At 38.0% G+C, this 11,869-nt stretch overlaps 1 protein-coding gene across 1 annotated transcript; it reads right to left on the bottom strand.

Moving 5' to 3' along the window:
• Positions 1-11,455: 11,455 nt before the first annotated feature.
• Positions 11,456-11,869, bottom strand: LOC137943689 (auxin-responsive protein SAUR64-like). The gene has a single exon (XM_068789131.1). It carries the CDS (start codon positions 11,867-11,869, stop codon positions 11,456-11,458), a length of 414 nt encoding a protein of 137 aa, XP_068645232.1.

The following is an 11,869-nucleotide window of genomic DNA, read 5'->3' on the forward strand; positions in this document are numbered from 1 at the left end:
TGCACCAAATCTAAGCTTCAAAAGTGGTGGTTGACAGATCAAAGATAAGTGCAATCGTTAATTCCATCTGTCCAAAAACTTCACTTTATGTTTTTTGTTAACTATTTGGTAATGTATTTAATGTTGACCATAGGTTGACTCCCATTTTGCTTTTGATGATACCAAAACTTAATTGATCTAACAATTTGCAAGCTTAAATATTTCAGATACTCACCTTCAAGAGTCAATGCATCTTAAGGTCTTAAGCTTCCATAAGATCAACCCTAACTCAAGGCCTCAAACATCATTGAGGAATGTCTCTTGAAGAAACACCCACAAGAAAGAAGACAATGAGAAGACTAGAGTTCAAATGTAAAAGTCAAATGTCTAAACTCAGTTACAAATGTAAAAGAATATTCTAAACTCCCTTCTTTAAGTACAATTACGAAAGTGGAACTTTAGGTCATAAATTGCATATAGACATCATAAACATAACTTAGAAAATGTTAGAACACTTAGTGAAAAACATTCCCATTCTATAAGAATCAACACAATTTAAGTGTCATTGCAATGATCGATCATCCAGATCTGTGCAGGCCAGAAATATAAAGCATTATCGATCATCCAGAATATGGCCAATTTATGCTAAAAAACATGATCGATCATCCCATTTGGATTGATTGATCAATTTTGTCAAGGCAAGCAAATTTCACATGGAATGATCAGTCATCCCACCAGATTAATTGATCAACAAAATATTTCCAATAAGGGACATATATCATGATCGGTCATAGGAAATGAACTAATCGATCATACTTGTATTGCACAACCATTTGGAATTCTGATTGATCGATCATCTCCATGCCAATGATCAATCAAGTTAACTTTTCTACACCAATGATAACAAATTGATCGATCAGTCCATCGATCAATAAGTCACTGTCTGACTGAAAAAATAGCGATTATGTTCGATCAATCATTGTACAGTGATCGACAATCAAAGTATTGATTTTTTCAAATGGGAAAATAATAGCTAGTTTGAATCGATAAAGTTATAAATAATCCACCAAATTTGTTTCTTCAAGGTACCCTATATGCGGATGTTTTTATGGCAAAATCACCAGGCTTCATTGATCGTGATCATCCCCATCATGTCTACAAACTTTCCAAGGCTATTTACGATCTCATGTAAATTTTTTGCATGCTTGGTATCATGAGTTGCACTAGTTTCTTGTCACCTTTGGCTTCACCAAATCTCATGCAGACTCCTCTCTATTTATCTCCCATGCGGGTACTACAGTGCTATATATTTTGGTCTATGTGGTTGACATTATTATTACCGGAGACAATAATCAAGTTATTACAACGTTCATCCACCTTTTTGTTATGCGATTTTCACGCAAGGATCTTGGCTCATTGACTTACTTTCATGGCATAGATGTTGTTCCTCATTCTCAAGGCTTAATTCTATCTCAACGTTGGTATATTTTTTATCTACTTGCTCGCAAATGCATGACAAATGCAAAGACTATAAGTATGCCTCTTACCACGACACCTACACTCATATTTCATTATGGCATGAGTCTCTCCTATCCATATGAATAAACTATTTTTTGTAGTCTCTAATAAATGTTTCTTATGCGCCCTGACATTGCCTATGTTGTAAACTATTAGAAATTAAACGCCCTAATTCCAAACTAATGAGAGCAATAATAATAATCACAGAAGAAGAAAAAAATAAGCATGAGAACAAAGACAGGATTTATACAGGTTCGCCTCAAGGTTAGACTACGTCTTGTCTTTAGCCAATGCAATAATCTACTATGAAGATGAAAAAGTTTACAAGAGAAATTTCACACACTCACAGGTGTTTTTTCTCAAACCTCTCTTGGCTACAACTGATGATTTTACTCCGGGTGATAAATCCCTAACAACGCCACCCTCAAATACAAAGAGAAAATTAGGGCAACCGAATTAAAAGTGTGAAATGCCCAAATTGCCCTTAATGATCCGCATATTGACTCAACATAGGGCATTGATTAGGCTCTATAACGTAGGGCATTTCTTAGGCTCTCTAACTTCATGTAAATATGTTGTCTCAATTTATACATTGCCCTACTACTGACCATTGGGTTGTTGTTGTTGGAAGATAGGGCCCAAGCCCACACGACCAAGGAAGGCCCACGTATCCAAGTGTGTTGGAAGATGGGCTCAAGCCCATAAGACCAAGGAAGGCCCATACATCCAAGAGATATAGAAGACGGGCTCATGCCCCATAGGCCCACATAAAATGATGGCAGGATGGTAAATAAAGTATCATCTCATAGAGATGGCATGGATGTAATTAGCTCAAAGTTCCAGGTTTAAAACCCTAAACCCTAAGTTTAGGGGTATTGTTTTAAAACAATAGTTTCATTAATTTATAAATAGAGCTTCAGGGGGAGGGTTAGGTCATCAAGTCCATAACCCTTCTTCCTCTAGTTTTTTCCCAATGGGTCTCTCACCCTTTTTCTTCATGAGCTAAATCAATAGTCCTGAAAATCAACATGTATCAGAACATTGATTTTCAGGATTTCGACTATGGTTTTTCATATTTCATTCCCCTCCGTGTAGGTTAGAAATTTTTTCCCCTATTTTATTTCTTAGTCTCATGCATTTTTTTTTTTTTTTTTGCTTTCTTCTTTTGATTAAATCGTACTGCCGAGTCTTGGGTTCAATATCCTTATTTTCATGCTTCATGTTACATCATGGTCCTGCATACTTCGGAATTAAGCTTTGCTGCGGATGTTTGATGATTGGCTAAGACTCCAAGCTATAATGATTTACATAAATCAATAAACAACAGCAGGAAGAAGAAGACAAGTCTGCTATTCTCTAGTTCTTTGAGAATACTTACAACAATAGAAGTGTTTTCATACTGCTCACAGCGACGAGTAGCAGAAACAAAATTCTCCTCGTTTTTCTTTTCTCTGTTTCCACAACCAATTTCTTCTCTATTTGGAATACTTGCAGCAAGTCCGTAGCCGTTGGGAAGGTTTGAGACATATGCTATTGAGAGAGAATTTGATTTGAGCATAGACAACCCTTGTTTGTCTAACAACATACACTATGTTGTCCAATATTGACAACACGTTCATGCAAAGCTTCAACAAGTTGTGACCTTCATTTTTTAATTCTAGCATGAGGTGTTCTTGTTGTTCTTGATTGTTTTATCCAACTGGTGAATCATCTAGGCAGACCACATTGCTATCTTTCCTTCGGAAGTTGCTGATTGATAACAATGTTAATCTCTACCGAAACAGGAGCTTCATTAAAACTTATAGAGACTTGCTGTATTTTCAAAGAGAATAATTTTTCAGAAGCCAGCATCGCCGAAGAAGACAACTTTGTTCCCGAGACTCTGAGAAAATCTCGTTGCTGCTGTCCATCTCAGGTTGGTGAAGATCGTAAATTGATCTTATTCTTCACTAGCCTTTCTAGAACGAGTTCATTGCCCACTTCGAAGAACAACGACTCTGCTGTGTTGCCAATTCCGGCCAAACCTAATTTTTAGTATCGTGAGATATTTTCTCTGTTGTGTTTCCATATTTCTCTGTTGTTGATGATTAATCTAATGAATTGATTTTTATATATAAAGTTTTCTTTGGATGTATCACTGTCGAGCTTTCCGAGCGCTAGCTCATGGTTGTCATTTCTTTACGAAGAAGGTTTTTTCGCTCTTTTCGGTCGAGAAAGAAGACATTGTAGAAAAATTTCATGTTTCCTAATTTAGCAAATGTTGAATTTAGGATCCCTTTTCCATAATCCCATGCAAGAGAAAGAAGAAAGAAAAAAGAGGAAAATGGAAGATGAGCTCTCATGTAGAGAGAAGAAAAAATAAAAGAGAAAAGAGAGGTGACACCAAGCAAAGAGAGAGAGAGAGAGAGAGAGAGATTAACTCAAGAAGGAGATGTGTAACTTGATTAATTCCAAATTATAACACCTCTATTTGAGGTAGAGTCCTTATACAATTAACCTTTCAGTCCTAATTACATTCCAACTCTAACTCTCTAAGATAAGTCTATTCAAACCAATCTACTAGAAGACTAATATGATTTGAACTAGAACTCTTTCTTCATTCACGTGAATATAAGGGAGGAGGCCAGCTCGTGGCCTTATCCTTGTGGGTCCCTCAAGATCTTTCAGCTCATCTTGATAAGGTTGCGAGCTCGTGAGATATTTGTGGGCCGACTTGATCTTCAAGTCTTCTAACTCATTTAAGCTTGTGCTTCTTAATTCCTTAACTCGTGCTTGCTTGGGCGAGGACTCTTCTTGGTGTCCCACGTCCTCATGGTGGGTCCCACATTGTAACACTCCCCCTCAAGCTGGGGGTGAGAAGACATTATAAATGCCCAACTTGCTACATATGGTAGACAAAATCTTGTGAGTGACCTTGGTGAGAATATCTGCAATTTGACTTTGGGATTATATATGTTTCAGGGATAAGAAACCTGCTTGGAACTTTTCCCATATAAAATGGTAGTCCACTTCAATATGCTTTGTTCTTTCTTGATAGACTAGATTCGATGTAATGTGAATTGCTGCTTGATTGTCACAGTATAGATCTATCGAAGTTTCTTTGTCGAATCCCAATTCAGTGAGAAGAGATCTTATCCATATGAGTTCACTAATAGTGTGTGCCTTGGCTCTGTATTTTGCTTCTTCACTAGACCATGCTACTACATTTTGCTTCTTGCTTTTCCATGTAACCAAATTCCCTCCAACCATTGTATAAAATTCCGAAGTAGATTTTTTGTCATCCGGGGATCCGGCCTAGTCTGCATCTGAGAATCCATCGATGTTGAAGTGACCATGGTTTTTATAGAGAAGCCCTCTTCCTGGGGTTTATATCATAGTATCCTTTCAAGTGCTTGCCAATGACTAAGTTGTGGCATGTTCATGCATTGACTTACCACACTCACTGCATATGAAATATCCATCCATGTTACACAGGTGAATAAGTCGTCCCATTAGTCTTTGATATTTCCAAATATCTACATCTTCTCCAGTGCCTCCACATAATTTTGTATTTGAGTCCATAAGAGTGTTTTCTAGTTTGCATCCCATCATTCCTGTCTTCTCTAGTAGATCAAGAGCATACTTCCTTGGGATAGCACAATTCCATGTCTAGATTGTAATACTTCGATACCCACAAAATATTTGAGTAGTCCAAGATCATTCGTCTTGAATTTAGCACATATTTTCTCCTTTGTTTTTTGGATGCCCTCGGAATCACTCCCAGTTAAAATAATATCATCAACATATAGAGCCAGAATCGCCTTACCTTTCGGTGTATTTTCAATAAATACTGAGTGATTTCTAGAGCATCTGTAAAAGCCAGCCCGTATGATGGCTTGATTAAATTTCTCAAACCATGCCCGAAGGGACTGCTTTAGACCATATAACTATTTTTTTAGGCAGCATACTGACTCCCCCTCAACCACATACCCAGGTGGTTGTTGCATGTAAATTTCTTCTTTAATGTCACCATTAAGAAGTGCATTTTTCACATCAAGTTAATATATATCGGCCATGATGAATTGGCCGCCAGAGATAATAATATACGTACCAAGTTTATTTTTTGCCACTAGAGAGAAGGTTTCTTCATAATCAATTCCATAACACTAAGTATAACCTTTTGCAACCAATCGAGCCTTCAATTGTGCAGTTGACCCATCCAGATTATGTTTGACAATATAAACCCACTTGCAATCAATGGGATTTTTATCTGTTGGAAGAGGAACCAGTGACCAGGTATGATTGTCATTAAGGGCCTTCATTTCTTCATCTATTGTTGTCTTCCACTCTGGATGTTGTAGAGCCTCCTGATAGGACTGTGGAACAAATATAGAGGAAATAGAAGAAAGAAACTGATAACATAAAGGTGAGAGGCGATGATGAGACACAAAATTTGAAATGGGATGAGAAGTAGAAGGTCTAGTGCATGATCTAGGTTCTTTCCTTATAGAAATAGGACGAGTATCATATTGATGGCCAAAAATAACTGGTGACGAAGGACTTACCTTTGTTGGATCTATTAACTCGGCAGGTGTGGTGTCGGCTACTTGCTTTGGGGGTTGAATAATCTCTGTATCACAAGGTACAACCGGTCAAGGGGAACCTGGTACGGAGGACAGACCAGGAGGAGCACTATCAGAATAAAATGAGGAGTCTTCAAAAATTATTACATCCCTGGACACAAATAAACGTTGAAGAGTAGGACTATAACAAACATAACCCTTTTGTGTGCGAGAGTATCCCAAAAAGATACACTTGATAGATTTAGGATCAAGCTTGTTGTGTCTAGGAAATGAATTATGAACAAAACTTTGACATCCGAAGACTTTCAAAGGTAGTGAAAATGGATCATAGTTTGGTAATAATCTAGAGTAAGGAGATTTATTACCAAGAATGGTAGATGGTAAACGATTTATAAGAAAGCAAGCCGTAAGGACTGCATGAGGCCAATAAAAGTATGGAACATTCATGGCATGTAATAAACCTCAAGTTACCTCAAGAATATGACGATTATTCCGTTCAACTACACCATTTTATTGAGGAGTGTAGGCGCATGATGTTTGATGGATAATGCCATTTTCTTGACAAAAGGAGTCAAGGTATTTGGAAACATATTCTTTGGCATTATCAGACAGGAGAATTTTTATTTTCTGACCAAATTGTGTGAGTACCATAACTTGAAATGACTTAAAAATAAATGGTATATCAGAACGCTCCATAAATATAAACAACCAAGTTATGCGAGTGAAATCATCAATAAATGTAATAAAGTATTTTGCTTGAGAAATGTTGGAGACACTCAAGGGCCCCCAAACATCAATATGAATTAAAGAAAATGGAGTAACATTTTTGACTTCTGGACAGGGAGAGTATGTACTCATTTGATGTTTACTCAATTGACAAACCTCACAATGAAATTATGACCTTACTTTAAGAGAAGGAAACATATAATGAAGAGACTGTGCTGATGGTTGTCCCAACCGATTGTGCCATAACTCTCTCATTTTCAGTAGTGGAAACCATATTCATTTTTGGCACGTCCAATTAGTAAATCCCCCCCTTGTCCATGGCCTCCACCAATCACTTGGTTCATTATACGACCCTAAAAGACACATGAAGTGGGTGAGAAGGTAACAGATCAATTAAAGTATTTTTTCAGCTGACTAACAGATAATATTCAAAAGGAAAGTAGGAACAAAAAAAATATCAGTGAGCGGAAGTGATGGTGTGACATAACTGAAACCTTTCCCTTGGACTTTGGTTTGAGAACCATCAGCTATGGTAACAAACTTGTGTGAAAGACACGGAGATAGAGAATGTAATAAATTTTTGTTACTTTTAAGATGCTTGGAGGCTCCTGAGTCAATTATCTAGGATGAAGATGAGGCAGATAACATACTTGAAGCAGTACTCTTCAAACAACTCGATGTATGGGGAATTTTAACATTGATGATAAATTCTCATTCTGATTTTTTTCTCTAATACCACTCATAAGAGACTCAATAATCAATCTTCTATATCAGGGGACTCATGTTCCCACAAAAAAAAAAAATCCAACAATCTGATCATGGACTAGTCTCGGTTAACAGAATTTCCCAACAGACAAAACTGTTTTGGTAGCTTCTTCTTGATAGAGAGTCATGCATATCCATAATATAATAAGATGAAAGCATTCACATACTCATCCTTAAATCACCTTCTAAAATTCAATAACCAGTAACATGAAGAAAAAAAATTGAACACTTATCTCACAACTTGTGTTCTTCCTTCACATAAGAGCCTTCTTTGAGTGGTGTTGATCATCACTACTTTAGAGCATTCCTTTGATGAGGGATCCTAAATTTAATTCTCTGATACCATGTTGAATTTAGGATCCCTTTTCCATCATCCCGACCAAGAGAAAGAAGAAAGGAAAAAGAAGAAAAGGGCAGAAGAGCTCTTGGGTAGAGAGAAGAAAAAATAAAAGAGAAAAGAGAGGTGGCACCGAGCAATGAGTGAGAGAGAGAGAGAGAGAGAGAGAGAGAGAGAGAGAGAGATTAACTCCAAAAGCAGATGAGTAATTTGATTAATTCCGAATTACAACACCTCTATTTATAGTAGAGGAAGAGGTAGAGTTCTTATACAATTAGCATTTCAATCCTAATACATTCCAACTCTAACTCTCTAAGATAAGTCCATTCAAACCAATCTACTAGAAGACAAATATGAGTTGAACTAGAACTCTTTCTTCATTCATGTGAATATAAGGGAGGAGGCCAGCTCATGGCCTTATCCTTGTGGGTCCCTCATGATCTTCTAGCTCATCTTGATAAGGTTGCCAGCTCGTGAGATATTTGTGGGTCCCACTTGATCTTCAAGTCTTCTAACTCATTTCAGTTTGTGCTTCTTAATTCCTTAACTTGTGCTTGCTTGGGTGAGGACTCTTCTTGGTGTCCCATGTCCACATGGTGTGTCCCACCAGCTTGAGCACAATGGTGGGTCCCACATTTTAACAGGAAACCTTAATTAATGAGCTCCATCCCGCGGTTGTTCCAGCCCAACTGGACTGGTCAAGTTCCCAAGTCAACCGAGTGAACCAGGCTGCCCTTATTGCCGCTGTTGAGCAGCACCAATCTATTGAGTTAACTTGGGCCAACTTTGTCCGGGTCAACTTACTGGTTCAACTCGGGTCTGGGTCAACCTGACTCGGGCCACTTATTTTTTGCCTTAGTATACGTGTCCAAACCAAAGCTTATAAGTATTTCTGCAACGACTCAGATATATTGGTCTACTATTTGACTCGGCATCACTAGATAAAATTTTATTTACCTGGATTATTATTTTAAGAATTGACAAGTTATTCCTTGGTCAACATATTACTTGGTATAAATATTTACATTAGATTATTTCATGGTCAATTTTGAAAGGATTATTTTTGTTCGTGTTATATGGTCCTAAGCCCATGTCAACGGTTGCTATTGTGTCTTTTGGATGAGAAATTATTATTGAAGAAGAGGTGGCCTAGGTATCTTTCCTCATACCATAATTTATTAGACTCTAAAAAATATTGTGGTTGGGACACCACGAGAGTCAATGCCCGGATTGGGACTCTTACCACATGAGAGACGTTGTCCTGTGGAGGGACACGGTGATGGAGTTTTTTATTTTATTTTTACCCTTCAGCGTATAGACCCACTACCTACATCAATATGAGTGGTACTACCTACAGAAGATAGGAGTGTGTCGAACATCCAACATGAGTTATTTGACTGGATTAGGGATCAATGTCATACGACTTGAAGTGATGCTACTCTTACAGATGTTATGCTAGATAGGCCTCATGAACGAGAGCATCAGTGTGAGGGGGAGTGTTGGAAGATAAGGCCCAAGCCCACACGACCAAGGAAGGCCCACATATCCAAGTGTGTTGGAAGATGGGCTCAAGCCCATAAGACTAAGGAAGGCCCATACATCCAAGAGATATTGAAGACGGGCTCAAGGCCCAGAGGCCTACATACGATGATGATAGGATGGTAAATAAAGAGTCATCTAATAGAGATGGCATTGATGTAATTAGGTTAAAGTTCTAGGGTTAAAACCCTGAACCCTGAACCCTAAATTTAGGGCATTATTGTAATACAATAGTTTCATTAATCTATAAATAGAGGTTCATGGGTAGAGTTAAGACATCAAGTCCATAACCCTTCTTCCTCTGGTTTTCTCCTAATGGGTCTCTCTCCCTTTTTATCCATGAGCTAAATCCATGGAGTACTGAAAATCAACAGCTGTCAAGCGATTGTTAAGCTATCTTTGTGGGACTCAGGATCATGGTATTGTCCTCCATTAACATTCTTCTTTGTCTCTTCTTGTGTTCTCTTATACTGATTGGCCAGGAATCAAGGATGATTTCACTTCCACAAGTGACTATATTGTTTACCTAGGCTGTAATTCTATCTCTTGGAGTTCTAAGAAGCAATGGATTGTGGATCACTCCTCTATTGAGGCACGATATCACTCTATTACAACCACTGCAGCTGAGATCCGTTGGATCTGCTCTCCTTTGAGTGAACTCGGTGTTTTTCTTCCTCAACAACCGGTATTTTATTTTGACAATATCGGTGCTATAAATATGTGCTCCAATCCAGTATTTCACTCTCGCATGAAACATATGGCTTTGGATTACTAGTTCATTCGAGAATAAGTTCGGAGTGGCGCTCTTCGGGTTACTTATGTCTCCTCTGCTGATCAGTTAGCAGATGCACTCACCAAACTGCTTCCGTGAACACGCTTCATTTTCTTGAAGACCAAGATTGGACTCTCCTCTTGGAGCTCCATCTTGCGAGTGCATGATAGAGATAATGGATAATCTTTATCTGTAATCTCAAATATGACACTTATCATGTAATCCTACCGATAACACTTATCATGTAATCCTATCAATAACACTTATCTTGTAATCTTGTTCATCTGCAACCTATAAATACCTGTGATTTATGAATGTAAAACACGACAAAAAATTCTTCATTTTTATTTCAATATTTTCTACCATTCAGGGGTTGTACTCTTTATCTCTTTACTACCTAAATTAAAATAACGTTAGAGAAAGTTGTATATGTTGATCAACAACCAATCAAGTTTCAGCATTAGTTAAAATTTCAAATTAAAAATTTTTGTCACCACATGCATGGCCGCCTCTTTATTGACATAAAAAGGTGCCTTTCGCTCACAGCACATGAGCTTCGTTGTCACAATTGAGAACCACATAATTTTTGGCTATTCATGTCTCACCAAATCCCATGCCTTCGATTCCGGAACAATAGATTGTGTGGCGGCTGTTTTTCGTATGTTCTTGTTCCATATGAAGGTTAACCTGTTGTTGTAAAATTGCCCGTCAGGTTGAGACTTTTTCCTGTATTCTTAGCTAAAGAGAAGGAACTAAAACAGTCAACAATGGTTTTCTGTTATGATTAAAGGATGACAAAGGGAAACAGAAGGATGAAACGGGCGATTCAGTTGCAGCATTAATGAATTCAAATTAGAGAATAGAAGGTGATGGTATACCTACTCAATTATGCCACATGACGATTGAAAGAGGACAACTTTGACGCTGGTCAATTGAAGGCTAACAATGACAGTTCCAGACAGGAGTGGGAGCACACCATGTGATCGTCCATACGATATTAGGCCACCTTTCTTTTTGTTCTTGTCCAGAAGGACTCTCCATGTGGGTTGGCAACTACATTAAGTACATGATCCTTGGAAATTTCTCAAATGTTGGACTGGCCGCCAGAAATTATACCGAACCCGCTTAAATTTTTGTAAACAGAAAGCTAACAATATGATGAATGAAGTGGAATGATCTGTATAATTTCTGTATTGAAGTGTTTCAACAATTATGTCAGATGTACACAGGAAGTACTTTTCATCTACAATGCTTCATTTAGAAGCCGTGGACAAGTCTTTGATGATCACTAAATCCTTCAAAGTGTAATGCTGATGAGTGCCGGCAAGAAGAGATGGAGAGAATCACTGCTTTCTCCGTTTCTTTGGAGACTCTTTGCGTGAGCAGCCTCAGTATGGCTTCCATTAAAACTGAATTACAAGGTATTCTGAGAGGAGAGTTGCTTGTTAGCCCATACTCTTGTACTGAAATTTTGAAGAGCTCTTCAAAAATTGGGGTGGAGAGGTAGTTGAGGGGGACTTCAAACCGCTTCTGGTCTGTGGTGTAGAAAACAAAGTGGCCTCTGCCTGCAACCATTTTATCCTGCCTGACGCTATATCCGGCAACATCTCCTCTTTTGTGAGAGATTCTTTTCGTTCTTATGGCTGCCATCCTCTGCCATTTCTTCGCCAT

The sequence above is a fragment of the Aristolochia californica genome, unplaced genomic scaffold (assembly GCF_029961685.1).
Source record: "Aristolochia californica isolate CCGP_79_NKW_82.1479 unplaced genomic scaffold, dmAriCali1.0.hap1 SCAF_11, whole genome shotgun sequence".
NCBI classification, from domain to species: domain Eukaryota; kingdom Viridiplantae; phylum Streptophyta; class Magnoliopsida; order Piperales; family Aristolochiaceae; genus Aristolochia; species Aristolochia californica.